This window comes from Kogia breviceps, chromosome 1 (assembly GCF_026419965.1).
Source record: "Kogia breviceps isolate mKogBre1 chromosome 1, mKogBre1 haplotype 1, whole genome shotgun sequence".
Taxonomy (NCBI): domain Eukaryota; kingdom Metazoa; phylum Chordata; class Mammalia; order Artiodactyla; family Physeteridae; genus Kogia; species Kogia breviceps.
Window position 1 is genome coordinate 85,832,441 of NC_081310.1, and position 26,137 is coordinate 85,858,577.

Below are 26,137 nucleotides of genomic sequence, written 5' to 3' on the forward strand. Positions count from 1 at the left end.
CGAGGAGACTTCTGGGATGAGAGAGGGTTCATCCAGAGCACACTTATGGCCATCAGACCTCATCAGAACGGAGCAAAAGGACAAAAAAAGGAAACTACCCCACACCAGTGAGTCAGTCACCAGAGACCCCAACCCTTCCCAGTGACTCCCAGCGACTCCCAGCCCCTACTCCTCTCACCCAATCTCTCCTCCAGGACCCCAGCCCCTTCCCCCACTTTGGGGTCCCCCAGCCTCCACCCCCTCATCCAGTGCCCTCCTCCAGCCTAGCCCTTTCTTCTTCTCTCGCTCATGTCTGCCCCACTTCCCCAGCGTCCCTCATCCTCCTTCAGGATCCCCCAAGTTCCTGCCACCTTCATCCAGATTCCCCCAGCCTCTACCCCGCTGCAAGCCCCTAATCCTAATGAACCACACCCCAGACGGAAGAATAGTATGTTGACCTTGCTGGGCTAAACTTTTCGACCCTTCAGCGGTGCAGAGGTTCCTGAGCTGGGGGCTGCCCGTCCACTGTAGCCGATTCCTGTGGCGCCAACGGGGCGAGTTTCCGGTCAGTGCTTTCCTGCTGGGGGCAGGCACCGGGGGACTCCTGGCCATAGGTGAGTACAGAGCAGACGTCAGGGGTGGGGCCCATCTTTTGACCTTTGGCCTGACCCTCTATCCTTAGGTCTCTTTCAGCTCCTGGTGAACCCTATGAACATCTATGAAGATCAGAAGATGGTGACATTGTACAGCTTGGTGGGTTAGTGCCGGGCTAAGGACAGGGACACAACCCAGCCCTGGGTGCCCAGGCAGGAGTCTGCACTTGTTTCTTCTGTTCCCAAGTGTCCCTGGTAGCCTCAGCCTTGTCTTGGCCTTTGAGAGGAGGGAAGAGGCCCCCAGCCTACAGAAGAAGACACAGTCCTTGCCCACTAGAGTCTCCCCAATCTGAGGGACTCCCTATTACCCCCATGATATGGTCCAAACCCAACGACCATTCATAATCCCCATCTCTCCTGACCTCTCGGGTCTCGTTTCCTGCTGCTCCTGATAAATTCAATCCATTCACTCATTCATTCATTTAGCACTAACTGAGCACTTGCTAAGGATTCAGCAGTGGACAAGGTTGACAAGTACCCAGCACTTTTAAAAAAAAGTTTTACACTCTTAGAGCTTATAATATATATAACACATATTACATACATATATGTACATTGTAATATATAGTGCATACTTGTATATGTACATGTGCAGTGACAGCTACAATATAAATCTAATGATTTCTTTTTTTATAATGATTTCTTTTTTTTCTAATTGACATATAGTTGATGTACAATATGTTAGTTTCAGGTATACTACACAGTGATTTGACATTTGCAGACATTATGAAATGATCACCACCATAAGTCTAAGAACCATCTGTCCTCGAACAAAGTTACTACAATATTATTGGCCATGTTCTTTTTTTAATTGAAGTACAATTAATTTACAATGTTACATTAGTTTCAGGTGTACAGCATATTGATTCAATATCTTTATAGATTATACTCCATTTAAAGTTATTATAAAATATTGGCCGTATTTTGGTCAATAGGGATATTGACCAAATTCTTTATGCTATATATTATACCCCTGTGACTTAATTATTACATAGCTGGAATTTTTTACCTCTTAATTCCCTTCAACTACTTCCCCCCTCCCCAACCCCACACCCACACAACCAGCTCTTTCAGAGTTTACGTTCTCTTTCAAGTTTACATTCTAGTGGGGAGAGTTAGACAACACATGAACAAGAAATAAACAAGAGCATTTCTGATGGTGACAAGTGGTATGAAAAAAGTAAACCAAGGGGATGTGATAGAAAGGGATTGGAAGCTAACTTGAGTAGTCAGGGAAGGCTTCTCAGGGAAGGTTACATTTGAATGGAGACCTCGTATCAGGAGGTGTTGGGCCGCAAGAACAGAAAACCCACCTAAAAGTGGTTTAACCATAGAGGGAGTTTATCATCTCATATAACAAGTTTCAAGGTAGAGTGGTTTTGGAGTTTGGATAATTCAGCAGCTCAGTAAACCCACCAAGACCCAGCTTCCTTTTGACTTTTTTCTCTGCTATCTTTGGTCTGTAGAACATTCCTCTTCGGGTCATGAAATGGCTGCAGCAAATCCAGGCATCACATCCTCATACATGAGTGTCAAAGAGCAGAACATTCCTTCCTCATGTCTCTTATAAGAACAAAGAAAACTTCCCAGAACCCCCCCAGCCAACTTCCCCCACACCTCTTTGGTCAGAGCGACAGCACGTGTCCCTTCCTAACACTGTCCCAAGCAAGGGGCTCAGACATGGCATCATCCCCGGTTCACTGAATGATCTACCTCTATGGGATACCAACAGGAAACTATTTTTTCCCTGACCACTGTATTCCAACCTTTCTCTCACTGATGACCTCTCACACAGACCCTTAGCTTTCTGGTGATTTTAATCTAGAAGACCTAGTCCTGCTTCAGTAATTATGACTGTTTTTAGGGTTTAAGAGGTCCAATCCAGTCTACATCAAGATTTCAATCTCACGTCCATTCTCAAACATCTTCCCTCCTTACCGCCCCCTTGCCCCGCAGCTCAGGCCTGATCCCTGGCGTGAGGTCCCGCGGTGGAGAAGGGGGCATGGCCTGCTCACTCACTGTTTTTCTCCACTTCCTTCCCCTTCTGGCTCTTCTGATGTCAGAAAGGGGATTAGAAGAATTAGAGGAAAAGGGACAAAAGTCTGAAGTCATCGATACTGTTTGAATTCCACCGCCTCTGCGCGGCGAGTGCTCACATCCTGGCTGTCTCAGGGGGCCCATTCATGGTCCCGCTGGAGGCTCTGTGTGGACCGCACAGTGCCCAGTTTCCTGCTGAGGGCAATTCTCTTTGACTGACTTCGAATGAAGCTCCCTGTAGCTCCTACAGGCCACCTGCAGCCTCTTACTTTTGGATGCCTCCACCCAAGCAGGCAGAGGGTGTCCATCCCAGAGGGATGGCTTGAGGCCTGCTGCCCTCCACACGTCTGCTTTTCCCAGAGGAAATGCACACATCCTTGCCCTGCCAAACTGGGAAAGCAGGGCCCCTTGCAGCTGCCCTCTCCCCTGTCATGATGAGAAGCGAGTACCACTCTCCATGTTCATGTTTCCCTGACACTCCCAGGAGGCCCTGCTGAGCACGTCCGTGAACTCTCCTCCCTCTCTGTGCTCCGGTGACAGCCCTGGGGTGGCGCGCTGCCAGGCTCTGCAGCTCAGCGGGCATCCAGCTGGGAGGGATGAGCCAGGTTCCCCTTCTTGCAGCACCAGCTTCAGAAGGGTTCTCTTGGAGTCTGTCACTGGGCATGAGGAAGTGAACACCCATCCTCTCCTCAGCCTCTCCTCCCATATCTGCCTACTCTAACCACTTCTCTCTATGTCCAGAAAACTCAGATATCTGGTCTTGTTTTTGTATAGACTGGTTGGGGTAGAGGCGTGAAAAACCAGTTTTGCTCTTTTGGTAGAGGCCAGACTGGGATCAGTAAGCTCCATGGGGCTCCCTTGAGAATGTAGAGCAGCGCTTGGTCAGCAATCATCCTCAGAATGTAGGACAACTATTTGTCCACTATCGTCCTCAGCTTGAGTCTTGGCCAAAAGGCCAAAAGGCTGATGGAGCCAGCCAGGTGAAGACTAGGAGGACGAGTGCTCCTGGCAGGGCGAACAGCGAGGGCAAAGACCTGAGAGGAGGAATGAGCTTGGCAAGTTCTAGGAACAGCAATAGACCAGCGTGGGCGGACATGGTGGGCGAAGGGCTGAGTAGCATGAGATCACTTCAGAAGGTAGGCAGGGGCCAGATCACGAGAGTCGGTAGACCGTGTTAGGAGAGTCTGGATTTGTTCCCAAGTGAGATGGAAAGTCATTGCCTGGTCTCAAGCGGAAAAGGGACATGATCGGATTTACATTTTTACAGGATCCCTCTGGCTGCCTTGTGAAAATTGAAGTTTAGGTTAGCAAGAGAGGAATTAGGGGACTAGTTAGTCCCAGTGAGAGATGCTGGGGACCCTATGAGGGCAGTGCAGATGGAGGGAAGAGTCAGGACTTGGGATTTGCTTTGGCGATCCTTGGGAGAACACTCTATCCACACAGGAAATCTTCTAGGTTCCCTGACCAGTTTATGCTGTTCCTTTGGCCTGGAATGCCTAACAACACTTACTCATCTTCCAGGCCCAGCTGACACATCACCTCCTTTGTCCAGCCTTCCCAGTCCCACCCGCCCCCGCAGAAATACCCGTTCCCTCCTTGGCTCCCACAGCTCTTTATAAGCACCTCCCTGTGCACTTAGCACTTGGTGTTGCAGTCATTTGTTTACCCGTCTGTCTCTCTCCCTGGATTATGAGCTTCAAGGAGCTCACTGTCTCCCTGCAGAGACCACAGGGAGACACATGTGAAACTGCTAAAACATACCAGGAGGTACACGATTAAGGGCTAAAATTAGGGACCGAGATGGTGAGTGCTGTAGGTGTCAGAGCACGGGGAATATTGAGGTGGCTGTGACCTCTCTTCTGACTGCTCTGAGCACGAGTGCCTGTTTCCAGAATTTTTCTCTTGCTCTCTGTTCTCCCTCAGTACCTAGGGTTACTGTGAATCCAGCCTGGAAAAGGGAAGTGTTGGCCCCCTTCCCTAACACAAACCCACACACTCATACACACACCAAGTCAATCACCAACCGTGGCTTTTCGATCTCTAGCCATCTCTCCAAGCCCTTCCACAGGCTGCCACACAGTCGAACTCTGTAAATGGCTCTTCAATGAATGAATGCATGAGTGGCCTATAAGGCGTATCAGAGTCAGTGTAAATGGGACAAGGGCAGTATGGTGATGGTTCTAGAAGGGAGTTGGGCGGTGGGGGGGGGGGGGGTGCGTGCTCTGCTAAACCTGGTGGTTTAGTGTCCTGACTCTGCCTCGCCACCTCCTGGGCTCTCCTGACAGGCTTGGGGGCCATAGGCTGGGGGACCTCCCCTCACATCCGCTGCGCCAGCCTCCTGCTAGTACCGAAGATGCTGGGCAAGGAGGGCCGGCTCTTTGTGCTGGGATACGCCCTGGCCGCCATCTATGAGGGTGAGTGTGTGCCCCTGGGTACCAGTTAGTGACACTGAAGCAGTGACCCTGGGTGGGCCATCCATTGAGAGCCAGGGCTGGTGAAGGAGAAAGAGTGGGGGTCTAATCCCAGCTGTTCCTACTTGCTGTGTGTCCCTGAGAGAGTTCCTCCACATCTCTGGGCCACCTTAGTTCACACAGAGAAAAAAATCAGGGGTTGAATGAGATGACCTCTCACCAGCTTCTGAGCCCCATCCGTGTACAGTTCTAGAAGGTGGTCACTGCCCGCAGAGCAGGAGCTGGGGATGGGCTGAAGAAAGTTAATTGGCTCTAGAGGGAGATAATCTACCAGGGCATCTTCCCCCAGGACCCGTGGCCAACCTGCGGCACAACCTCAATGAGGTGATAGCATCGCTCGGCTGCACTGTGGAGCTGCAGATCAACAACACCCGCTCGGCCTGGCGTGTCTCCACAGCCCCCCTGCGGGCAGTGTTCAAGGACCTGCTGGTCAGGACCCTACACAGGCAGGGCCTAGGGGTCCCTCTCCCTGCAGGGCCTAGATGACCTGAGCTGGGACCCTGGACTTACAGTTTCCCAATGGGGGCGGTACTGGCATTTTTGGTAGAACTGTTCCCAAACATTGCAGGATGTGCCCTGGTCCCTGGACACTCAATGCCAGGAGAGCCCCCACCCCCAGCCACTGGGACATACCACACAGACACTTCCGAACACCTGAGTAGGTGGTACTCTGCACAGAGGAGCTAGAATGTCAGGAAACTGAGGGCCCTGGCCTTGAGGAGTTTGGAAACTTTGAGGATCAGGGGATGAGGGAATTGGGTACCTGGGATTAGACGAATTGGAAAGTTGAGGAGTTGGGGAGAGGAAGGCTGAGGGGCTTGGGAGTCGGGGACATTGAGATGGCACAGTGGCCTGAGAGGTTAGTAATGAGGGGTGAAGTCCAAGGGCCTGGGGAACCCTTCCTTGACTAACCAGGACCTGGGATGGGAGGCCTCAGGAGGAGCTGGGAGCCTGGGACGTAAGCGGAGCAGAGGCACCTGGGGAGGAGAGAGGGCTCCCAAGCACTCCGAACAGTGGACTGTTTGAGGCGAGAGGCCATCTCTGGGCCTAGGCTCCCTATAGGCTTGAGGTAAGAGCCCAGAGCTTGGCTAACAGGGGAGGAACAGGCTGTCCGGCAGCAGAAGCTCTAAGCTCGCACGCCTGACCCCTTTCCTCCCTCCGACCCCAGAGCAGCAAAGAGTCATTGAAAGCCAAGACTCAGAACATCACCAACTCCTTTGAGGAACTGGATGCCCAGGTGAACAGTGAGAGTGGATACACGCCCGAGGATGCCGAGGGCTCGGGGGAGACAGCCCGAGACAGGGCTGTCAGGGAGACAGGGAGACAGACCCTCCACGCCTCAGCCTTCAGACACCGCCTCTCTACACAGAAGATGTATGAGCTGAAGACCAAGCTGCGTTGCTCCCGTGAGGGGGATCCCTGGGCAGGGTAGGGCGGGGAGGGCTGCCTGGCCAGGGCTCCGGGTCAGGGTGTGGGGACCTCAGACCCCCATTGCCCCTTCCCGCAGATGTGGTGAACAAGGCCGTGATAAACTGCCGCCGCTGGTTTGACCAAAAGCACAGAGAGTGCATTCGACGCATCTGGGTCCCACTGCTCAACCACCTGCTCTGCCTGCCCATGAAGTTCAAGTTCTTCTGTGGCATTGCCAAGGGTCAGCATAGTGGCAGGAGGGTGGGGAGCACCAGGGCTAGGGATCTGAGTCCTTGGGGACCACTGGGTAGGTGTAGGGCAGGAAGACCTTCAGGAGGGGAGGCTTTCGGCTCTGAGGACACAGCATCCTCAGGGTCCAGCCCTTCCAACTGACCAGCTTTGTGACTCAGGTGAGTTTACAGCAAGGCTCTCAGCTTCGTCTCTTCATCTGAAAGGTGGGCATAATGATAGTACTCATGCCATTAGGGGTTTTTGAGGATTTAAGGGGATAATACATGTAAAGCAGGTAACAGAGCTGGCCCACAGAGGAATCGCTCTATTAAGTATTGGCTATCATAATTAGTGTTTGGTATGGTTATAGACAGGTGAAAAAAACGGGGGAAAGAATTCAAGGAGACTGAAGAGGGGAAAGACTCAGGGTGGTAGAAAGTCATGGGCAGGGACTTTCAGTGGTTAGGACTCCGCACTCTCAGTGACAAGGACCCAGGTTCAATCCCTGGTCGGAGAACTAAGATTCCGCAAGCCAGAGAGCGCAGGAAAGAAAGAAAGAAAGAAAGAAAGAAAGAAAGAAAGAAAGAAAGAAAGAAAGAAAGAAAGAAAGAAAGAAAGAAAGAAAGAAAGAAAATCATAGGCAGAGAGACAAAAGAAGAGCATGAAGAGGATCATGGGAAGGGAGGACTGGAGGCCGGGCCCAGGGAGGCCCCTAACCTGGCCCCCCCATCCACCAGTGATGGAAGTTTGGTGCCGTAGTCGCATCCCGGTGGAAGGCAACTTTGGGCAGACCTATGACACCCTTAACCAGTCTATTCACAGCCTGGAGGGGGAATTTTCAGCCACTATTAACCTCAAGGTAGGAGAGGGGCAATGTGAGGGAGGGGGGAGATAGAGAATGGGAGGAGGGCACAGGAGGGAGGTGGCTGGCTGTGAGGGAGGGTGCCGAGCCTGCGGCACGCAGGGTCCTGACTCTGAATGGGTGGTCGGCCAGGGGTGAGGAGGTGTCAGCTCGTACAGGTGCAAGACTGTGTCAAGGAGGGCCGCGAACAGAGGGCAGCGGCAACTCCTAAAGGTCCTGGAAAGAGCCGGGGACAGGAGTGCGGCATCAGGGGAGAGAAGCCACAGAGAGGCTGGGAGGCTGGGTCTGGGCCTCTGAGTCGGCACCCGGGCTGTCCACCAGGAAGAGAAGCGGGCTGGCGTGCTGGGCCTCAACGCGAGCTGGGAACACGTGAGCACCGAGGTGCTGGACTACGTGAGACGCCAGGAGGCCCAGCTCGAGTGGGTCCTGGGGCTGCTGCACACGCTGTTCTCCTGCACCTTCCTGCTCGTCCTCAAAGCGTGAGTCCTGAACCTCCACCCAGATGCCCCTTCCTCCTCTCTGGTTTGGAGCCCTGCCCTGAGGGAGGCCCTAAGAACGGAGCTGCAGGGCCCTCCTCCGACTCTGAATGTGAACGTTCCTGTGCCTTTAACTTTGCCTTTTTTAAAAGCTGGGATCGTTGTTTACCCAAAGGTAAAGGAAATGTGGACATTTTGTCAGAAGAAACGTTACCCGTGTTCCCACCACCTTAAAAGGGCGACCGTCTTCATTTATCTACCTCCTTCCGGCCTTTATCCCAACGCTGACTTTTTTTTTTTTTCCACTTTTAGCTTTGACTTTTGATTTTTTTTTTCTTGCCCTTCATATTCCCCTTGGCTCTGACTTTGTGCCATTTTTATCGTCCAACTCTGCTTTCATTTTCTCCCGCCTGCTGCGTTGGCTGCTACTTTCCCTCCATTTGGACCAAAGTCCTCAACCCCACCCAGCCTGGAGTCCAGCTGGGCTGGACTCGGCTTCCCTGCTGACCTCTGGACCCTCTATTTCCTGTCTCCACCCCCAAATGCCTGAGAGGGGCAGGGGCTGGGCAAGGGTGGCCACAGGGGCACCTGCTCTGTCTGCCCCCATTTGTGGGGCTTAGAGTGACTGCAGGTGAGCGGTTATGTGAGTGCCCAGGGCCCTGTGGGAGGACAAAGATCAATGAGCCATCTTCCTGCCTTCAAGAAGCTCAGGGTCTAGCGGAGGCAGGTGAGGCATTCACAAAACAGAGATGGTTCAAGGGCTGTACTATGGACTGGCTCTTTGGGACTGGTATGGGAGCTGAGGAGAGGCCCCTGCGAGGACCATAACTAGGCTTCAGAAGGCTGCAGATGGGGAGCTACGGTCAAGAAGAGGAAAGGTGTCCTCTTGGACCAGGAATCTGGCATTTGTGGGATGTGGAAGGCAGAGGCTGGGGTTGAGGACTGGGCTGAAGTGGGCATGGCCAGAACAGTCTGGAAATCCCTGCAGGGGGGCCCTGAACTGCCCCCCAGTTGCAAGGTTGAAGGGTGGACTGGAACAGCCTGGAGGCAGGGAGGCCAAGGTGGGTCAGAGATTAGGGAGCCTGAGTGGAGTGGGGTGTGGCAGGAAGTTGGCCTGAGATGGAGGGAGGTAGCGGGAAGGTGCAGCAGGTCTCAGAGCCAGCTTGGGGAGGGAAGGAAGGAGGCAGAGTCAAAAGCCACTTCCAGGTTTGCAACCTGGGTGAGGTCACTCACTGAAGGGGCTGAGCTGGCTGAGGGGTGTAGACCAGACTCAGGAGGCCCAGGCCCAACAACGCTAGGTCTCTCCACAAGGGGGCGCCCACAGTCTTTCTTTGCATTTATAGTTACTTCTAAAGGCAAAGATGTGGATTTTTACAGGGTCCCAGAACCAACAGCATTGGAACTTATGTTTCACAGTTTACAGAGCTTATTTAATGTACTTATACAGTTTTAAACACATTTCCAACAATTAACATTTTTTCCTCAGGAAACTGAATCATTATGCGGGACTTTGGGGAGATACACAGAGGAGAGTTACATTTGCGCGGGCACACACACGCACACACGGAAAACATCACCGTACTCAAGGGTGTGTCAGAGGAGAAGGGAAATGATGCTTGAGACGAGTTTTGCTTGAAGTGACCTCCGGGAGATGTTTTGAGGGCTCGTCCAAGAGGCAGGGACTTGAGAGGTGAACGTGGGAGTCAATGGATCAGGTGGTTTCTGCAGCCTCGAGGGGTTTCCTTGTCTCCATGCCTTTGCTCTTGCTCTTTCTTCTGCATGATATTCATTCTGAAAGTTCCATGCTTGGGAAACCTCCCCCTACCTCCCAGGCACACGCATGCACTTACACGACGCTCCCTCCCCTCCTCACCTCTGTTATGTCTCATCAGTGTGTCTGTGCATGTCTTTCACTGGACCGTGGACGGCTGGAGGGCAGGGCAGAGCCTTCTTCTCCTAGGACGCAGATGGTGCTCAGTGCATGCTGTGTGGCCAGCTGACTGTGCGCCAGGGAAGCCCATGGTTGGGGGTGGGTGAACCTGGAGGCGATGGAGACACCCTTGTCCACAGGTGCTTCTCCTATATGGACAGCTATAACGGGGACATCCGCTTCGACAACATCTACATCAGCACCTACTTCTGTCAGATCGATGAACGCAGGAAGAAGCTGGTGAGTGGGCGCAGCCCCGCCCAAGGGTGCCCTGCGTTGCGCCCTGTGTGGCTTCACGCTCCAGGAGAGCAGAGGGGAAAGGGAGAGGGCGCTCAGTGCTCTCACCGTGTGGACCTTTTTTCCAGGGCAAGCAGACTCTGCTGCCGCTCCGCGGCGCCGAGAAGAAAACCGTCATCTTCCCCTGGGACCCCACTATCCAGGCCTCAGAAATGAGAAATGTGGTGAGGATGGCACGGAGGGCAGGCCCCTGGATCCTACTAGAGGCGGGGATCTGCGTGGGGGGAGGGCAAAGGAGTCAGAGGGGACTCCATGCCAGGGCCAAAGGCGCTGCCCTGCTCTGCCCCTCCTTCTCCCTGGGCAGGTAAGGGAGCTCGTGGAGACACTGCCCGTGCTGCTGCTGCTACTACTGCTGTGTGGCCTGGACCGGGCTCTCTACTCCATCTTCAACACCATCCACCACCACTCCTTCGTGCAGTACTCCTTCCGCAGTGAGCCCAGTCCCGACTCCAGGCTCCAGGCCCAAGAGACACCCCCCTGGAGAACTCCCACCCTTGTGCAGCCACCCGTCCCCAATTCTTCCAATTCCGTCACCTCCTTCTGCATCTCGGCCCCTGCCTGTCCTCCTTAGGGTCAAATATCAGCACTGCAACCTGACAGCTATCACTGGGGGCCTCTGTTTCCACCACCCTTTATATCTACCAAAAGGAGGAATTAGTAGTCAGTGAAGGGATGGAAAGTCCCGTGCAGTTGAGAAGTATTTGTATGCCTTGACCTCTCCCCTACGTCCAGTCCCCAACCAGCCCCATCCCCTTAACCCCAACCCTTTCCTGACTCCCTGCTCCACACACACCACGTCCCCTATCCTGGCTTCAGGCAGTCATAAACTGGAGGTGAAAGTCGGGGGAGACTCCATGCTTGCCCGACTTCTTCGGAATACCATTGGGGCCCTGAACACCTCCTCGGAGATGGTGGTGGAATCCAACAACATGCGTGAGTGATGCTGAAAGTTTGGATCAGAGGAATTGAGGGCTGGGAGGGCCAGGGTCTTTCCAAGACAAAGAGTTGGGGGACTGGGCCTTGGCCGTGGCGAGATGGGGGTTGGCGTGCTTGCATTGGAGAAATTAAACTAGAGAACATCAGGTCAGGCTTGAAGAGTTGCAGGATGACAGACTTGGGTCAGAGGAGTCTGAGGGCTGGGTCTTTGGGGCCAGATGGTCCCAGCCCTCTGGAGCAGTGCTGTTCAACAGAACTTTCTGCCGTGATGGAAAATTTCTACATCTGTGCCAAGTTGAGCAAATAGCTTCATGGGCCTAATGGCTATAATACCGACAACACAGCTCTGCAGGGTGAGGGGCAGGCAGGAGGAGAACAGGGTAATCAGGGATTTAACCCACACCCCACTGGCATGGGGAATTCAACCCAGAGCCGTGGCCAGTCCTGGCCAGACCCCTGACAGGCCTGCCTCCTCTGCCAGCCTGCCTGCCCCAGCCTGTGCCCCTGAGTACCAGGGCCTATTTGAGGGCTGCACTACCAAGCATCCTGCTAGTGTGTCTCTGCCTGCTCCAAGCTTTCGGCTACCGGCTCCGGAGGGTCATCGTAGCCTTCTACTTCCCCAAGGTGCGCCTCGCCCCGCCCTCTCCACCCCTGCATGCACACACACACCAGCCTGAGCCCAGCTCACCACAAGCCCCATCTTTGGGGAATGTCTTCCTCCTCTGTACTGTCTCCCTGGCCCCAGCGTGAGAAGAAGCGGATCCTTTTCCTCTACAATGAGCTCCTGAGGAAGAGAGCAGCCTTCACCCAACTGAGGAGGGCCGCCATTGTGAGGCGGGCACAACAGCAGAGGGCTTCTGTAAGTCCAGGCCTGTGCCCCTGGCTGGGTCTGAGAACTGAGGGGGAGGAGCATCTCCCCTCAGTCCACCCAGCCCCCACCAAGGCCCCAGGCCTACTGATGCTCAGTGAGTTCTGATGGGATGCATGCCAAGGGCCCTGGTCATTCAGCTCCTGGAGGTCAAGGCTGTGTCCATCTCTGTGCCCCAGGATTCAGCCCAGCCTGAGATCCTAAGTGGACCATTGGGAAGCAGGCAGAAAAGGGGAATCAGATTTGATACCATCAGGTCAAAGGAGAGCAAGAGGGGTTCATCAGAAACAAGGAACCCAAGGCAAAGCCACAGTTTCTTCTGAGAGGGCTTAAGACCAGAACCTCAGTGCAGTTCCATCAGTGGATGGGGTGGCAGATTGGTGGATGAGGGGAAGCAGGTGGGCTGGGGGTCAGGGAGGCTTCATGGAGGGGCATGCAGTGTACAGAAAGAGCACACCGTCAGAAGAACCAGGCTCCAGTCCACACTCCCTCATTAAGCTGTGTGACCTTGGCCATGGTCTTCACTGGACCTCAGTTTTTCCTCTGAAGAATGGGGAGTTTGGACAGATCTGTAAGGCCTGCTCACTAGAGATCAGTAATAGAGTGGTGGTCAGGTGTGGGGCTCTGGTGCCAGAGAGCCTGGGTTTGAATCCTGGCTCCTTTCCTTATTTCTATGACAATTGTGTGATCTTGAACACACTTATATGCTGAGCCTTGGTTTTTCCCTTCTGTAAAATGGAGTTACCTACTCCATCTAGTTGTAGTAAGGATTAAATGACTTTCACTGTCACAGTGCAGGCACATAGCAAGTTCTATATGCCTGTTAGTTGTCATTGTGTGATCCTAGGCAAGTGATCATCTCTCCAAGCATCAGTTTTCTTGCCTGAAAAAGAGATGATAACAACAATATCTGCCTTACATGGTTATTGTTTGAATTGAGTTAATCTACTTACAGTTTCTTGGTACAGTGCCCAATACTATTTAAAAAGCAAGTGGCAGTCACTCTTATTTAATCAGCCCTAACAAAGCTCATAAAAGTGAGAGACTGGGGCTTCCCTGGTGGCGCAGTGGTTGAGAGGCCGCCTGCCGATGCAGGGGACACGGGTTTGTGCCCCAGTCCAGGAAGATCCCACATGCCGCGGAGCGGCTGGGCCCGTGAGCCATGGCCGCTGAGCCTGCGCGTCCGGAGCCTGTGCTCCGCAACAGGAGAGGCCACAACATTGAGAGGCCCGTGTAATGCAAAAAAAAAAAAAAAAAAAAGTGAGAGACTGTGTTTGCTTAACATTTTCCTCCAGTGCCTAGATCCCCCAACTCCCATGACACACAGTAGGGGCTGAATGAATGTCTGATGAAGAAAATGAACATACTACAGGAGGAGGTGAGCTCCATGTCCTTCTATTCCACCATCTTGATCCAGCCTCCTAAGAAACTCACTGAAAATGAACATAGTATGATTCCATGACCAAATCATGGAGTTAACTGGATTTTGATGGGTAGATGGAAATGTGAAGGGCATTCATTCCAAGCTAAGGGAACAGAATGTGCAAAGACTCAGAGTACAAAGGGAATGACAAGTGCCAGAGCTAGTCTAAGGAGAAACTGGCACAGAAGATGCAAAGTTCAGGGAGGAGTAAGTTGGAGCAGAGGCTAGAAAGAGAACAGACTGTGGAAGGCTCAGAAGGCCAAGCCCAGGAGTTCTGCCTTTGTTTGGCAGGCAGTGGAGCCCCTGGAGTTTCTTTCTTTCTTTTTTTAAAAAGGTTTATTTATTTATTTGGCTGCGCCGGGTCTTAGTTGAGGCACACAGGATCTTCGTTGCAGCATGCAGGATCTTTAGTTGAGGCATTTGGGATCTAATTCCCTGACCAGAGATTGAACCTGGGCCCCCTGCGTTGGGAGCATGGAGTCTTAGCCACTGGACCACCAGGGAAGTCCCAATCCCTGGAGTGCCTTTTAAAAATATATATATATATATTTATTTATTTGGCTGCACCGGGTCTTAGTTGCGGCAAGCAGAATCTCCATTGCTGCCTGTGGGATTTTCTTTGTGGCATGCGGGATCTTTTAGTTGCAGCACGCAGGCTCTTAGTTGTGGCATGTGGGATCTAGTTCCCTGACAAGAGATCAAACCTGGGCCCCCTGTGTCAGAAGCGCGGAGTCTTAACCACTGGACCACCAGGGAAGTCCCCCCGGGAGTTTCTTGAGCAAAGAGCATCTGGTAAGGTGGCCTGAGAATTCCTGGCAATTGTGCGGAGAGAGGGTGGGAGAGGGAGGGAGCATAATGAGCCAGGCTTGTGATTTGGAATCAGGGTACCTGTGTCCAGGCAGGTTTTGACTGTTCAGTCTGTGCCTTTGGGAAAGTCACTTAACATTTATGAGATTCATCTTTCTCATCTGTAAAGTGGGGGGGGGGACACAATAGTGATAGTCTTATCTGCCCTACTCACTTCTCAGCCCCACGGTGAGAATCAAATAAAGCGATTTATGGTAACGTGATGATGGTAGTTGCTGTTACTGGCTGGGAGAGAATCGAGGCTTCTTCCTCCCACTCTCCATCACGGAGTGAGGGAGGCTCTCTAGGACCCACTTGCATAGCACCCTCGCCCTCCAGGGGTCTTCTTTGCCCAATCCAGCTTCTTCCAACATGTGGGCATAGTCAGGCCTTGAGACTTGAGACAAGAAGCTCTAACAGGCTCTAAACCCCCTTGCCTCCCAACAGCGCCGCCACCTGGCGGACATCCTGCACCGCCGCTGCCTGTCCCTCTTGCGCCCCTGGCTGCGCAGGCGATGCGTGGTGTGCCAGGCACCCGAGACGCCCGAGTCCTACGTGTGCCCTACGGCGGATTGCGAGGCGGTGTACTGCCGGTCGTGCTGGAAAGACATGCGGCAGCGGTGCCCGGTCTGCACACCCCGCGAGGAGCTCTCCTCCTCCGCCTACAGCGACAGCAACGACGATGCTACCTACGCAGAGTGAAGGGGCGTCCTGCTGGCTCTCCCACCCGCTCCTTCCTGTTTAATAAAATGTTTTGTACACGCCTGCTGCCCGCGCTTCGCAGGGGTCCGTTAGGGGAGGGTGAGCCGGGCAATCGGGAGAACTGGCCCGCCTGATCTGACAGAGTGGGACGGCTGACTTGAGGCCAGAGGGCAGTGAAGCTGCTAGGAAGGCGTCGGGACCCAGGGCCGGGTGGAGGCGCGACTCCCAAGGCGGTCGGACCGGGCCTCGGCTCCTATTTCGCACAGTAGCCGGGAAGCCGCTGTGCAGATCAGCGTTGGTCGTGCGGGAGTCGCAGTCATGGGCTAGGTGCACGCCTCTTTGGGACCCGGCGCGCTGTGGGGGCGGGGCCTTCCGAGGGCGGAGCCTGGTTCTGCGGGGTGGGAGGGGGCGGGGCGGGGCCTGGTGTCTGCGCCGAGCCGCTAGGTGAGCGAAGCAGACCCGGCAGCCGCGGCTCCTCGGCACTCCGCCCAGCACCTGCTGCCCTCGCCCGACCCCGGGCGCCGCTGCCATGCGGCTGGCGCTGCTCTGGGCCCTGGGGCTCCTGGGGGCCGGCAGCCCTCTGCCCTCCCGGCCGCTCCCAGATATAGGTGAGTACCCTGCCAGCAGTGGGCCGGCGGGGCGGACTGGGAGGACGCGCAGGGAAGGCGGGAAGCACTGGGGTCCTGGGGTCGGCCGGAGACCCTGAGAGACCCCAACCAGAGTGCAGCCCGCCCTGGTCGGCTGTCCTGGGCCGAGGGCCCAGAGACTGGGCGATGGAGTGGGGAGGAAAGGAGGAGGGATGCCGGCGCCCCCTACTCTGTCATCCTCTGCACAGTCCCCGCGGACACTTTCAGGCTCCGGGACCAGGCACCGCAGGGCCTGGCCCAGCGCCCCCTCAGGATCGCGGTAGAGGGTCTCTGCTCCCCAGGACTGATGTCTTCGCTCCTCTGGGGCCTAGCTGACCGTTCCACCCGGTGCCAGGGCGCCGAGTAGGCACGTCTCCTAGGGTTTGGCGAAGAGGATACTTCCTGGCCCCCATCCCAGACCTGAGCGGCCAGGCACCCCTCACCCTGGTGCTGATGCCACCAGAAAGCTGACTGAACGGGAGGGGGCCCGGGAGGAGCCAGGAGTGGGGAGAATTGGCCAGGAAAGAGGCTGGGACACCAACTCCTCCTTGGAACTTTCACTTCCCGCTGCTGTCTTGGTCTGGGGGCCGAGAGGGCAGGCGGGGGGTGGAGTGTCCGGAGGAGAGAGGGCCATTGTGGGGATGGGGGGCGGACTCCGGGAGGAAGCGGAGGCTGTGGGGAGCGGGTGTGCCTAACTGGGCATGAGGGGTATTTAGGGAGGTGGGTGTTTGCAATGCTCACCCAGAAATGGGCGTTCCCGGCATCTCTGATGTGAGGAAAGGGAGGGTCAGTGGGCACCGGGCCACAAGTCTTCGCCCAGTCCTGAGAGGGGGCGTTCCTGGGGGGAGGTGGTTGGGAGGGGGTAGGAACAGGGGGAGGGTCCCTGTGAGAACCTGGCATTGGTCTGAGGGGGACAGGGGGGCCACAGACTGGGCAAACTGAACTTCTTTCTTTGGGGACTTGTGGATGAGTTGGTGGGATGAAAGGGAAAAATTGGAGAGAAGCCCCTGCCCCCTCCCTCTAGTATTCTTTAAGTCCCAGCATGCAATGCAAGGGTCCTTCAAGCAGAGAAGGGCCTTGATGTGCTGGGAGCCAGGTGGGTCAGAGGGCACCAGCCATCCCCAGCCGTGGTGCTGATTCTCTCAGCACTCTCTTGGGGTGTCCTGGGAACCCTGCAGGTGGCACTGAGGAGAAGCAGGCAAGGCCAGAGAGGGCCCTGAATGGGTCTTCGGAGCCCCAGATCCTTCAGGACAACCTCACGCTCAGCCTAGCAGAGGTACTTCAGGTGAGCCTCTCTCTCCCCTCGAATAAAGAAATACACCCGCACCACCCACCACCCTGAATAATCAGGTGTCTCCAGGCAAAGACTGGCTGAGGAGTGGGTGAATGGACCTCACTGTAGCATGGCCATCCCAGGTCTAGCTGCCTCTCCCTCTGCACCCCAGCACCTGGCTTCACTTATCTCGCTCTCCCCTCTGCACACACATCTGTCTGCCTCAGCCCCACACAACCCTTCCATCTCCACTGGGAAATTCTGGGGCCAAACTTGCTTTCTTGGTCTCATGTTGTCAGCTTTTTCAGTGGGGAGACTTGGAGAGGGTCAGGGCCTCACCAAACACCCTCCCCTCCCAATTCTAAAGCTGAGTCAGAGGAAGGGCTGGGGCCTGCAATGGGTCCTCCATGATGCTTCCTCTCTGGGCAGGAAGCCGAGAAGGGGCGGCTCGGATACCTTCCTTGACCTACCCACACAACCCCCCAGAACAATACCCCAGGCCAGGCAGGGCTTCCTGGCCCCTCCCTCAGGATCCCCCCACCAATGATCTAATCATTGGTGCTCTCCTAAGGGCCTGAGGTTTTCTGGTTAGAGAAGATAGGAGTTTCAGACAGGGCCAGGGAGGTGACATGCCCTCTGGTGCCCACAGACCAGTCTGCCTGAGGCTTTGCGGATCAATTTGGAATTGGATGGTGAGAGTCATATCCTGGAGCTGCTACAGAATAGGTAATAATGATAGTGGTAATATTAACAATAACATGGCTAACAACTTATATAGCATCTACAATGTACCAGGTACTAAGAGCTTGAACTCATTAAATCCTCATAACAACTCTATAAGGTAGATACTATTATGTATTATTATTGGCCTCATATATGAAGAAGTCAAGGCACAGAGAAGTTAAGTAACTCTCCCAAGGTCACACAGCTAGTGGGTGGTGAAAACTAGATTGGAACCCAGATAGCCTGACAGAGTTTGTGGCCCAACCACCATACTCTGCTGTCTCCAGGGGAAGCAGGAAGCTTGCGGGGATTGCCCAGCCCCCTGCCACTCCTCTACCACGTCCAGGTCTCAGGCTGTCACTGCACCACCCTGGGAGCACTGCCCTCCTTCTTCTTCATTCCACAGGGAGCTAGTCTCAGGCCGCCCAACCCTGGTGTGGTACCAGCCTGATGGCACCCGGGTGGTCAGTGAGGGACACACTCTGGTGAGTCAGGTCATCTTGTGCCCTGTTTCTGGCCTGAGGGAAGAAGGAAAGGGGTGACTGGAAGGTGCCATCCCTGGAGAATGGGAGGACACTGCCTATCCTCACCCACAGGCTAGCCTCCTGGGCTCAAACCTTGGCCTGGCCTTCAAGTTGGCACTCATGTTTCTCTGCTGTAGGAGAACTGCTGCTACCAGGGAAGAGTGCAGGGCCACGCCAACTCCTGGGTCTCTGTCTGCACCTGCTCCGGGCTCAGGTACAAGGGGTCGATTCCATGAAGGTGGAGAGAGTGAGCATAAACGAGGCATGGAGCTGAAAAGTTTTCTGACTTCCTGCATCTTTGCATAGGGGCTTGGTGATCCTGTCCCCAGAGAGAAGCTACTCCCTGGAGCTGGGGCCTGGGGACCTTCAGGGTCCCCCTGTTATCTCCCGGCTCCAAGACCTCCTCCTGCCAGGCCACACTTGTGCCCTGAGCTGGCCTGCATCTGTGTCCACTCAGGCTCCACGAGAGCACCCCCTGGGACAGCGTCACCTTCTCCAGGTGAGGATGAATGGCAGGAGGGCTGGGCTTCTGTTGTCCGCAGGGCTGGCCCCCGGGCCCTCAGAGCTATTTGTTCACAGTAACAACTGCTCCTGCTAATGGAGCAATTTCCCAGTACCAGGCACTTTGTGAACATTATCTCCTTTACTGATCCCAGCAACCCTGGGAGGTAGGTGCTATCCATTGCTCTATTTTAGTGAGAAAACTGGCTCGGAGAGATTAAGTGACTTGGCCAAGGCCATTCAACTAATAAATGGTATATCCAGGATTTGGATGCAGGTACTTGACTCAAACTTCTCATCTGTCTTATGATCCAAATGCAGAGAGCTCTCACTTGGATATAGCAAATACATAGTTGCTGACCATAAACCAATAAGAAGCCAATTTTCTAATTTATTCAATGGGGATAATAAAACTACTTACCTTATAGGATTACTGTGAAGATTAAATAAATCTATATAAATACATATATATGTGTAAATGCTTAGAACTCTGCCTGGCATACGTTAAGTATTTGATGGTGTTGGCTGTTATTATTTTTTTTTTTAATTTGGAAAAAGCACTGGATTTGAAGCCAGAAAAGCAGGGCTCTACTCCCAGCTTCTAAACCTATTCTTTGTCTATCTTGGGCAAGTCCCTGGCCTCTCAGGTTCTCAGTGGTTCTCTGTAAAATGAGCTCTTCACTCTCGTTTCACCACACAGAGTGGTTGTGGACACAGCCTGGTCAGCCCTATGCAGCTGCTGGCGGTGAGTGGTGGGTGTGCCTGATGCGCCTTCCTCTTGTCCACAGTGGAGGCGGGACGTGGTGACAGAGACCAAGATTGTTGAGCTGGTGATTGTGGCTGACCATTCCGAGGTGAGCTTGCTGACCCCTGCAAGTCCTCCCCTGACCTCTGCCTGCCCTGCTGCCTTTCACGGTCACCTCTCTTGACCCACAGGTCCAGAGGTACCGGGACTTCCAGAGCCTGCTGAACCGCACCCTGGAAGTGGCCCTCCTCCTGGACACAGTGAGTATTGGACCCAGAAGCATGATTATGGCCCCCAACCATGGGAATCCCTCTCCTGAGCCCCAGTTCTCTTTCAGTTCTTCAGGCCTCTGAATGTCCGGGTGGTGCTAGTGGGCCTGGAGGCCTGGACTCAGCGTGACCTGATAGAGATAAGCCAGCACCCAGGTCTCACACTAGACAGCTTCCTCCGCTGGCGCCGGACAGACCTGCTGCCTCGGTTGCCCCACGACAGTGCCCAGCTGGTGACGTAAGACCCCCCAGGCTCAGCCAGCGGGGCCCAGCTCTGCCCCGGCCCTGCCCCGGCCTGGCAAATTTCACATCCCAACTCCCTACCTGAGGCCCTGAAGCTCTGGCCACCTTGGCTTTGGGCCCTAACCTTTGCCCTCTCAATCCCTCAGTGCCACTTCATTCTCTGGGCCTATGGTGGGCATGGCCATTCAGAACTCCATCTGTTCTCCTGAATTCTCAGGAGGTGTGAACATGGTGAGCTATTTCCACATCTCCTCCCCATTCCCGTTCAGCTCTTCCCAAATGTGGTACCATGTATTCACTGAAACCCCCAGCAAAGTTACCAACCCCAAACCTGAGGGTATAGAGGGCCAGGGTGCATGACGTGGCCTCTGCTGTCAGGATACCCTCGCCTGTGGCCAGCTCATTAGTGTCTTCACCTATGAGCTCTTCCCATTTCCTGGGGCAGGAGGAGGTAGCTGAGGCCTGAAGAACAAAGGTGCTCTCCCAGGGCCATATAGTTAGAGAGGGGTAACAGAGGTGAGAACCCAGGTTTCCTGCCACCCAGGCCCAGGCTCTCCTACTTTAGAAGCACTTAAAGAGGGAGGCGGTGCTTGCTCAGTGCCCAAGAGGTCAGATGGGAGAGAAGAGGAGGAGTCAGGCTGGTGCTGGACCTGGGGTATCCCCTCCCCAATGACAGGACCACTCCACAAGCATCCTGGGAGTCGCCTCCTCAATAGCCCACGAGTTGGGCCACAGCCTAGGCCTGGGCCATGACTCACCCGGGAACAGCTGCCCCTGTCCAGGTCCAGCCCCGGCCAAGAGCTGCATCATGGAGGCCTCAACAGAGTGAGTAGCTGCAGGATGGAGAGGGCAGGGGGCAGGGGGCAGGGAGACGTCCGAAGCCCCAACCTTCCTTGCCGCCATTGCCAGCTTCCTGCCAGGCCTGAACTTCAGCAACTGCAGCCGACAGGCCCTGGAAAAAGCCCTCCTGGGTGGAATGGGCAGCTGCCTCTTTGAACGGCTCTCCAGTCTGCTCTCGATGGCCAGTGTCTGCGGAAATATGTTGGTGGAGCCCGGCGAGCAGTGTGACTGTGGCTTCCCAGATGTGAGCCCCTCACCCAGAGCCTTGCCCCACTCACTTCTGTGCCCTCACCCTGGCTCATCAGCCATCTCCAAGCCTCAGGAACCCCTCTCCCCACCTCCCTGTCTGCGGGGACTGCACGTAGATTGTTGGGCTCTGGCCTTCATTTGCTGTGTGCATCCTTTTGGGTTCAGGCCCTGGGAGGGGGTAAGGGCAGGCTCTCAGGCCCAGCCTGCTCTGACCCTCAGCCCCTCTGTGCCCTTGCCCATAGGACTGCACTGATCCTTGCTGTGATTACTTCACCTGCCAGCTGAGGCCAGGGGCACAGTGTGCGTCCGATGGACTCTGTTGTCAAAATTGCCAGGTGGGCACAGACTGGACTGGCCGCCCAGAGCCCACCTGCCAGGGGCCAGTGTGGAAAAGGTCATTCTGACTCCCAGGGCCTGGCTGGATTTGCCCAGCTCCCACATTGATGCTTACCCACCCTCCACAGCTGCGCCCGGCTGGCTGGCAGTGCCGCTCTACCAGAGGTGACTGTGACTTGCCCGAGTTCTGCCCAGGAGACAGCTCCCAGTGTCCCCCTGATGTCAGCCTGGGGGACGGTGAGCCGTGTGCTGATGGACAGGCTGTGTGCATGCAAGGACGCTGTACCTCCTATGCCCAGCAGTGCCAGGCTCTCTGGGGGCCTGGGGCCCAGCCCGCTGCACCACTTTGCCTTCTTACTGCCAACACTCGGGGGGACGCCTTTGGGAGCTGTGGGCGCAGCCCTGATGGCAGCTATGTGTCCTGTGCCCCTAGGTAAGTGAGGGAACCTGGCTCCTCCTCTGGGTTTGTGGGAGTCTTGGCTCCGCCCCACTTACCCTACACCTCCTATCTAACCCCAGAGATGCCATTTGTGGGCAGCTCCAGTGCCAGGGAGGGAGGGCCCAGCCTCTGCTGGGCTCAGCCCGAGATCTTCACTGGGAGATGCTGGAAGCCAACGGGACCCAGCTGAAATTGAACTGCAGCTGGGTACACCTGGACCTGGGCAACGACGTGGCCCAGCCCCTGCTGACTCTGCCTGGCACAGCCTGTGGCCCCGGCCTGGTGAGCAGCCTAGGTGGGCAGCACCAGGTGGGGAGGGATATCTGGACTGCTGCAGGCAGCGCCCAAGCCTCACTAGCCACCGGTGAAGAAGGTGCAGACTCTGAGGGGAGTTCAGATTGTCACTTCAGATGGAGCAGAGTCCCATGATCCTCTGAGCCTTGGTCTCCCCATCTGTAAAAGCGGGGTGGGCTTTGTCTCTGTTGGCCTTCCAGTGCCAGTAAAGCTCTAGAGAAGGTGATCTTTGCTCTTCTCTCGCCATCGGGCAGGTGTGCATCGACCATCAATGCCAACCGGTGGAGATCCTGGGAACACAGGAATGTCGAAGCAAATGCCATGGGCATGGGGTGAGTTGGCATGGTGGGAGATGAAAGGGGAGCAGGGAGCCTCTGGGAAGGAAAAGAATGGTGGGCTTTGGAAACAGACACACCTGGGTTCTAATCCGTGCTCTACCACATCTGAACTGTTAGATCCAGGGCAGGTTATTAACCTCTCTGAGCTCAGTTTCCTCCTCTAACTAATGGGCATAATAATAGTACCCACTTCCTGGGGGCACATGAGATGAGTATGAAGGCTTCTAGCACAGTGCCTGGCAGATAGAAGGCACTCACAATGTGAGTTCAATCTAACTTTCTCTGGCACAGATAAAGAGTCTCTCTCCAGAACACTGGCGCCCTCCACACTATCATTCTCAGCACGCCTTCCAGTTTTGGACATCTGAGATCTTGAAAAGCTGGGGACAGGGAAACACGGCCCCAGAGGGCACAGCTCCTCACTGTTCAACCTGTACCTCCTAGGTCTGCAACAGCAACAGACACTGCCACTGTGAGGAGGGTTGGGCACCCCCAGACTGCACCACCCGCATCAGAGGTAGCATGAGGTGGGGGACAGGGGCAGCTGAGAGGGCATCCTTCACTGCCCCTCTTTTCTGACCCCTTCGCTGCTGGTTCCCTGACTCTCTGTGACCCCTGACCCCTTCACCTTCTCTGATCACCTGACCTCACTCCCTGCCCCCCCACCTCTTCCTGGGTGTAGAGTTCTTAGCCCTGCCCACTTTCAAACCTGCCTTCACCCACAGCAACCAGCTCCCTGACCACAGGGCTGCCCCTCAGCCTTCTGTTGTTGCTGGTCCTGGTGCTGCTTGGTGCCAGCTACTGGCACCGTGCCCGCCTGCGCCAGCGACTCTGCCAGCTTAAGGGACCCAGCTGCCAATACAGGTACCAGCCTCCCTGCTACCAGCTTTCTCCACAGCTCTGTTAAGGACAACAGCTCTGGAGCCCCACCCCCACCCCTAGGCAGCCCCTGACACCTGATTCTGAACCCAAGCCCCCCAGACCACACCCCACACACATCTCCCTTCCCTACATGTGCCCCATTACCCTTCACCTCACATGTAGACCCAAGTGGGGAAGCTGGGGTGCTAGGATCATTTCTCTCCAGGAACCCCAGTGCTGAAGTGGAGCCCTCCCTCAGGCTGCTCAGCTTCCCCTTCCCACTTCTGATTTGGCCTACACCGTGATCCAAGGGGCCACAAAGGGTTAAGCCCACTCAAAGGCTGCAAATGGGTGGAGAACAGGGTCTGAGGCTGGGCCCTCTCTCTCCTTGCCTCTCTCCATGCTCAGGGCAGCCCAGTCTGCTCCCCCCGAACGCCCAGGACCCCCGCAGAGGGCTCTGCTGATGCCAGGTGCCAAGGTAAGTCTGCATGCCAGAGGAGAGAGGGCCCCGTCCTGGCCAGGCATCCAGCTTGGGCCCTGTGGGGGGCGGGTATTGAAGGCTCTAGGCTCAGAGAAAGACTTGCATTGCCCAAGAGTCAGTCAGAGGAGTCAGGGCCAGCCCTCCCCTCCCGTCCCCTGGCTGCAGGCTGAGAAGCAGAGTCCAGCCTGGACTGGGGAGGGGAAGTCACCTAGAGGAGGGAGTGCTGTGCTCTTAGAGCTGGCCTAGCCAGTGGCTTTGAAAGGTGGGTCTACCTGTGCTCCCAGCAGTGATGCCCCCTGGAGGGCATGAGTGGGTGATGCTCAAAGTGGCCTTCAGTGTGCCAGGACCTGATGAGGCCCTGGTCACCGTATGTAGAAGGGCTGGTGAATGCCCCTGCCCTGAGCCCTCTGGATCTGATGACAGAAGTGTGTGTGTGGAGGTGGTCTGCACGCCCTCCCACTCCACCACTTGGCACCCCCTCTGCGTGAAACTGAATAACCGCATGCACAGTCCCCACTGCCCCCGGGGCCCTGGCTGCCCATCCCTGAGCACTAACACCTCTCTGCCCACATCTGTCTCTCTGCTCCCTCTCCCCCGCCCACTCTGCCTGTCTGCTCCTCCTGCTCTTTCAGCAGGCTAGTGCTCTTGGCTTCCCGGCCCCTCCCTCCAGGCCGCTGCCTCCTGACCCTGTGCCCAAGAGACTCCAGGTAAATCTGGGCCAGGCCCTACCCTGGCCCAGGGCAGGTGGGAGGCTTGGTGCCCAACTGCAGTTCTCCTCCCTGTTCCCTGCCAGTGGCACTTTTCACTAGGGGACCAGAGTGTCCCTCAGCTTTCAGACGCTCCCCAGAAGTAGCAAAGGGTGAGCTTCCTGCCTTGGTTTCTACCACCATCTGGTGGTCAGTGGTGGGACTGCAGTCTGCCAGGGACACCACAGGTGACCCACACCTTTCTCCCCTAAGGCATCTACTGCCATGCACTCAGGCCCCATGCGCATGCCCCCGTTCTCTCCTGCCCCCTGGCTGACTTTGCATGTTGACCTGAACCCCTCGGGAAATCCACTGCATGCCCACTGCTCCTGGCTGTGCTCTCATAGTCACTGCCCCTCTCTCTGTTCAGGCTGAGATGGCTGGCCGACCCAATCCCCCCACCCGCCCTCTGCCCGCTGACCCGGTGGTGAGGTGCCCGAAGGTAACAGTGGGGGGAGAGAAGGGCACAGCCTCCTCCCCCACCCAGGGCTGTGGTGCTGGTAGCCTTGGCAGTGGTGCTGGTAGTAAGATGCCCCCTGTACCTAAGGGCACATACCCCAGTGGCATATTTAATGGTGACAGGTTTGTTTGCAGACAAAGGTGTCCTCTGGTGCCGCCCCTCAAGCTGGTGTTCCCCAGCACCAGTTTGTGGGAGGTGGGCAACATGATACCCCCTCCCAAGCTGGCTTCCTGCCTTCTCTCTCTCAGTCTCAGGGGCCCACCAAGCCCCCACCCTCGAGGAAACCACTGCCTACTGACCCTCAGGGTCAGCGCCCTTCGGCTGACCTGCCTGGCCCTGGAGCTGGAATCCCGTCCCCAGTGGTACCCACCAGGTAGGGGAGGAGGGGCGCTGAGGATGGGCTGGTGGGGCGAGTGGTCTGGGGGGACCTCTGACCTTTTTTCTTGGCCTCCCACACCGCAGGCCTGCACCGCCGCCCCCAGCAGTGTCCTCGCTCTACCTCTGACCTCTCCTAAGGTTCCGCTGCCTCCAACCTGGACTTAGAATTTCAACAGGCAGACCCGACCCCTGGAGTCCCCCGCGGTGACTGAAGGAGCTGGGGGACCTGGACGCTACGGAGCAGGAGTCTTAAGACACTGACACCAGGCACCTTCACTTGCTGTCGAGCAGCACCCTGGGGACCCGCCCACGCAGTGGCATCTTGGGGTTGGGGAGTGTCTGGGAGCTGGACGGAGCTGAGGGAGGTGCGCACAGCCTGTCTCTGCAGAACTGCAATAAAAGTGAGGTCTTGGGAGCGCGCCTCGAAGTTTGTCTGCTTAGGGAAGGAGGGTCTCCGCTGCCGCGATTCCAGATCTGGCCGCCAGGAGACGCTGCGCCTCAGATGAAGACAGGATAGGGAGGGCGAGAGCCCCAAGCTGGGTCCGCGGGTGTCCCTGGGATGCTCGCGGCTTGTTTCTGCCCACTTTGGGATGACCTTCTGCACAATCAGTACCACAAAGGGCGCTGTACGCCCTCTGCCACCCCCAGTAGCCAAGTTCTCGCCCCCAACGCTGCGCGGCCCCTTGGCGG

The 26,137-nt window shown here is 55.8% G+C and overlaps 2 protein-coding genes across 13 annotated transcripts; both read left to right on the plus strand.

Moving 5' to 3' along the window:
- The first annotated feature begins 45 nt into the window (after positions 1-45).
- Positions 46-15,121, plus strand: DCST1 (DC-STAMP domain containing 1). Its single transcript, XM_059048053.2, is given in 17 exon segments — positions 46-84; positions 86-107; positions 468-593; positions 662-736; positions 4,955-5,083; positions 5,430-5,569; positions 6,309-6,546; positions 6,648-6,791; positions 7,519-7,640; positions 7,965-8,122; positions 10,190-10,289; positions 10,415-10,510; positions 10,651-10,777; positions 11,163-11,279; positions 11,764-11,906; positions 12,028-12,141; positions 14,867-15,121. Coding segments are annotated over 17 exon segments (2,145 nt in total).
- A 383-nt stretch (positions 15,122-15,504) lies between these two features.
- On the plus strand, positions 15,505-25,862 carry ADAM15 (ADAM metallopeptidase domain 15). Of its 12 annotated transcripts, none has more exons than XM_059047661.2 (23): positions 15,540-15,729; positions 16,926-17,032; positions 17,670-17,746; positions 18,150-18,228; positions 18,405-18,481; positions 18,574-18,766; positions 19,557-19,622; positions 19,705-19,773; positions 19,851-20,020; positions 20,172-20,256; positions 20,702-20,850; positions 20,935-21,109; positions 21,357-21,449; positions 21,579-21,883; positions 21,970-22,171; positions 22,438-22,515; positions 22,966-23,038; positions 23,247-23,385; positions 23,791-23,860; positions 24,496-24,570; positions 24,980-25,051; positions 25,318-25,442; positions 25,532-25,862. In XM_059047661.2, the coding sequence occupies exons 1-23, from the start codon at positions 15,651-15,653 to the stop codon at positions 25,572-25,574; spliced, it is 2,601 nt and encodes an 866-aa protein (XP_058903644.1). In that variant the 5' UTR covers positions 15,540-15,650; the 3' UTR covers positions 25,575-25,862. The 12 variants fall into 12 exon arrangements, 11 of the variants coding, with proteins under 11 accessions (XP_058903713.1, XP_058903687.1, XP_058903644.1 ...); XM_059047666.2 differs by having other exon boundaries at positions 24,499-24,570; XM_059047704.2 differs by lacking the exon at positions 24,980-25,051 and having other exon boundaries at positions 15,532-15,729.
- Positions 25,863-26,137: the final 275 nt, after the last annotated feature.

What these genes read in the sequence shown, in the direction of transcription:
- ADAM15 (XM_059047635.2), top strand. Translation starts at nt 15,651, where the DNA reads ATGCGGCTGGCGCTGCTCTGGGCCCTGGGGCTCCTGGGGGCCGGCAGC. An exon ending in TTGTGGCTGACCATTCCGAG is followed by an intron (nt 19,623 to 19,704) that starts GTGAGCTTGCTG and finishes CTTGACCCACAG; the next exon opens with GTCCAGAGGTACCGGGACTT. An exon ending in GGACCCAGCTGCCAATACAG is followed by an intron (nt 23,386 to 23,790) that starts GTACCAGCCTCC and finishes CTCCATGCTCAG; the next exon opens with GGCAGCCCAGTCTGCTCCCC.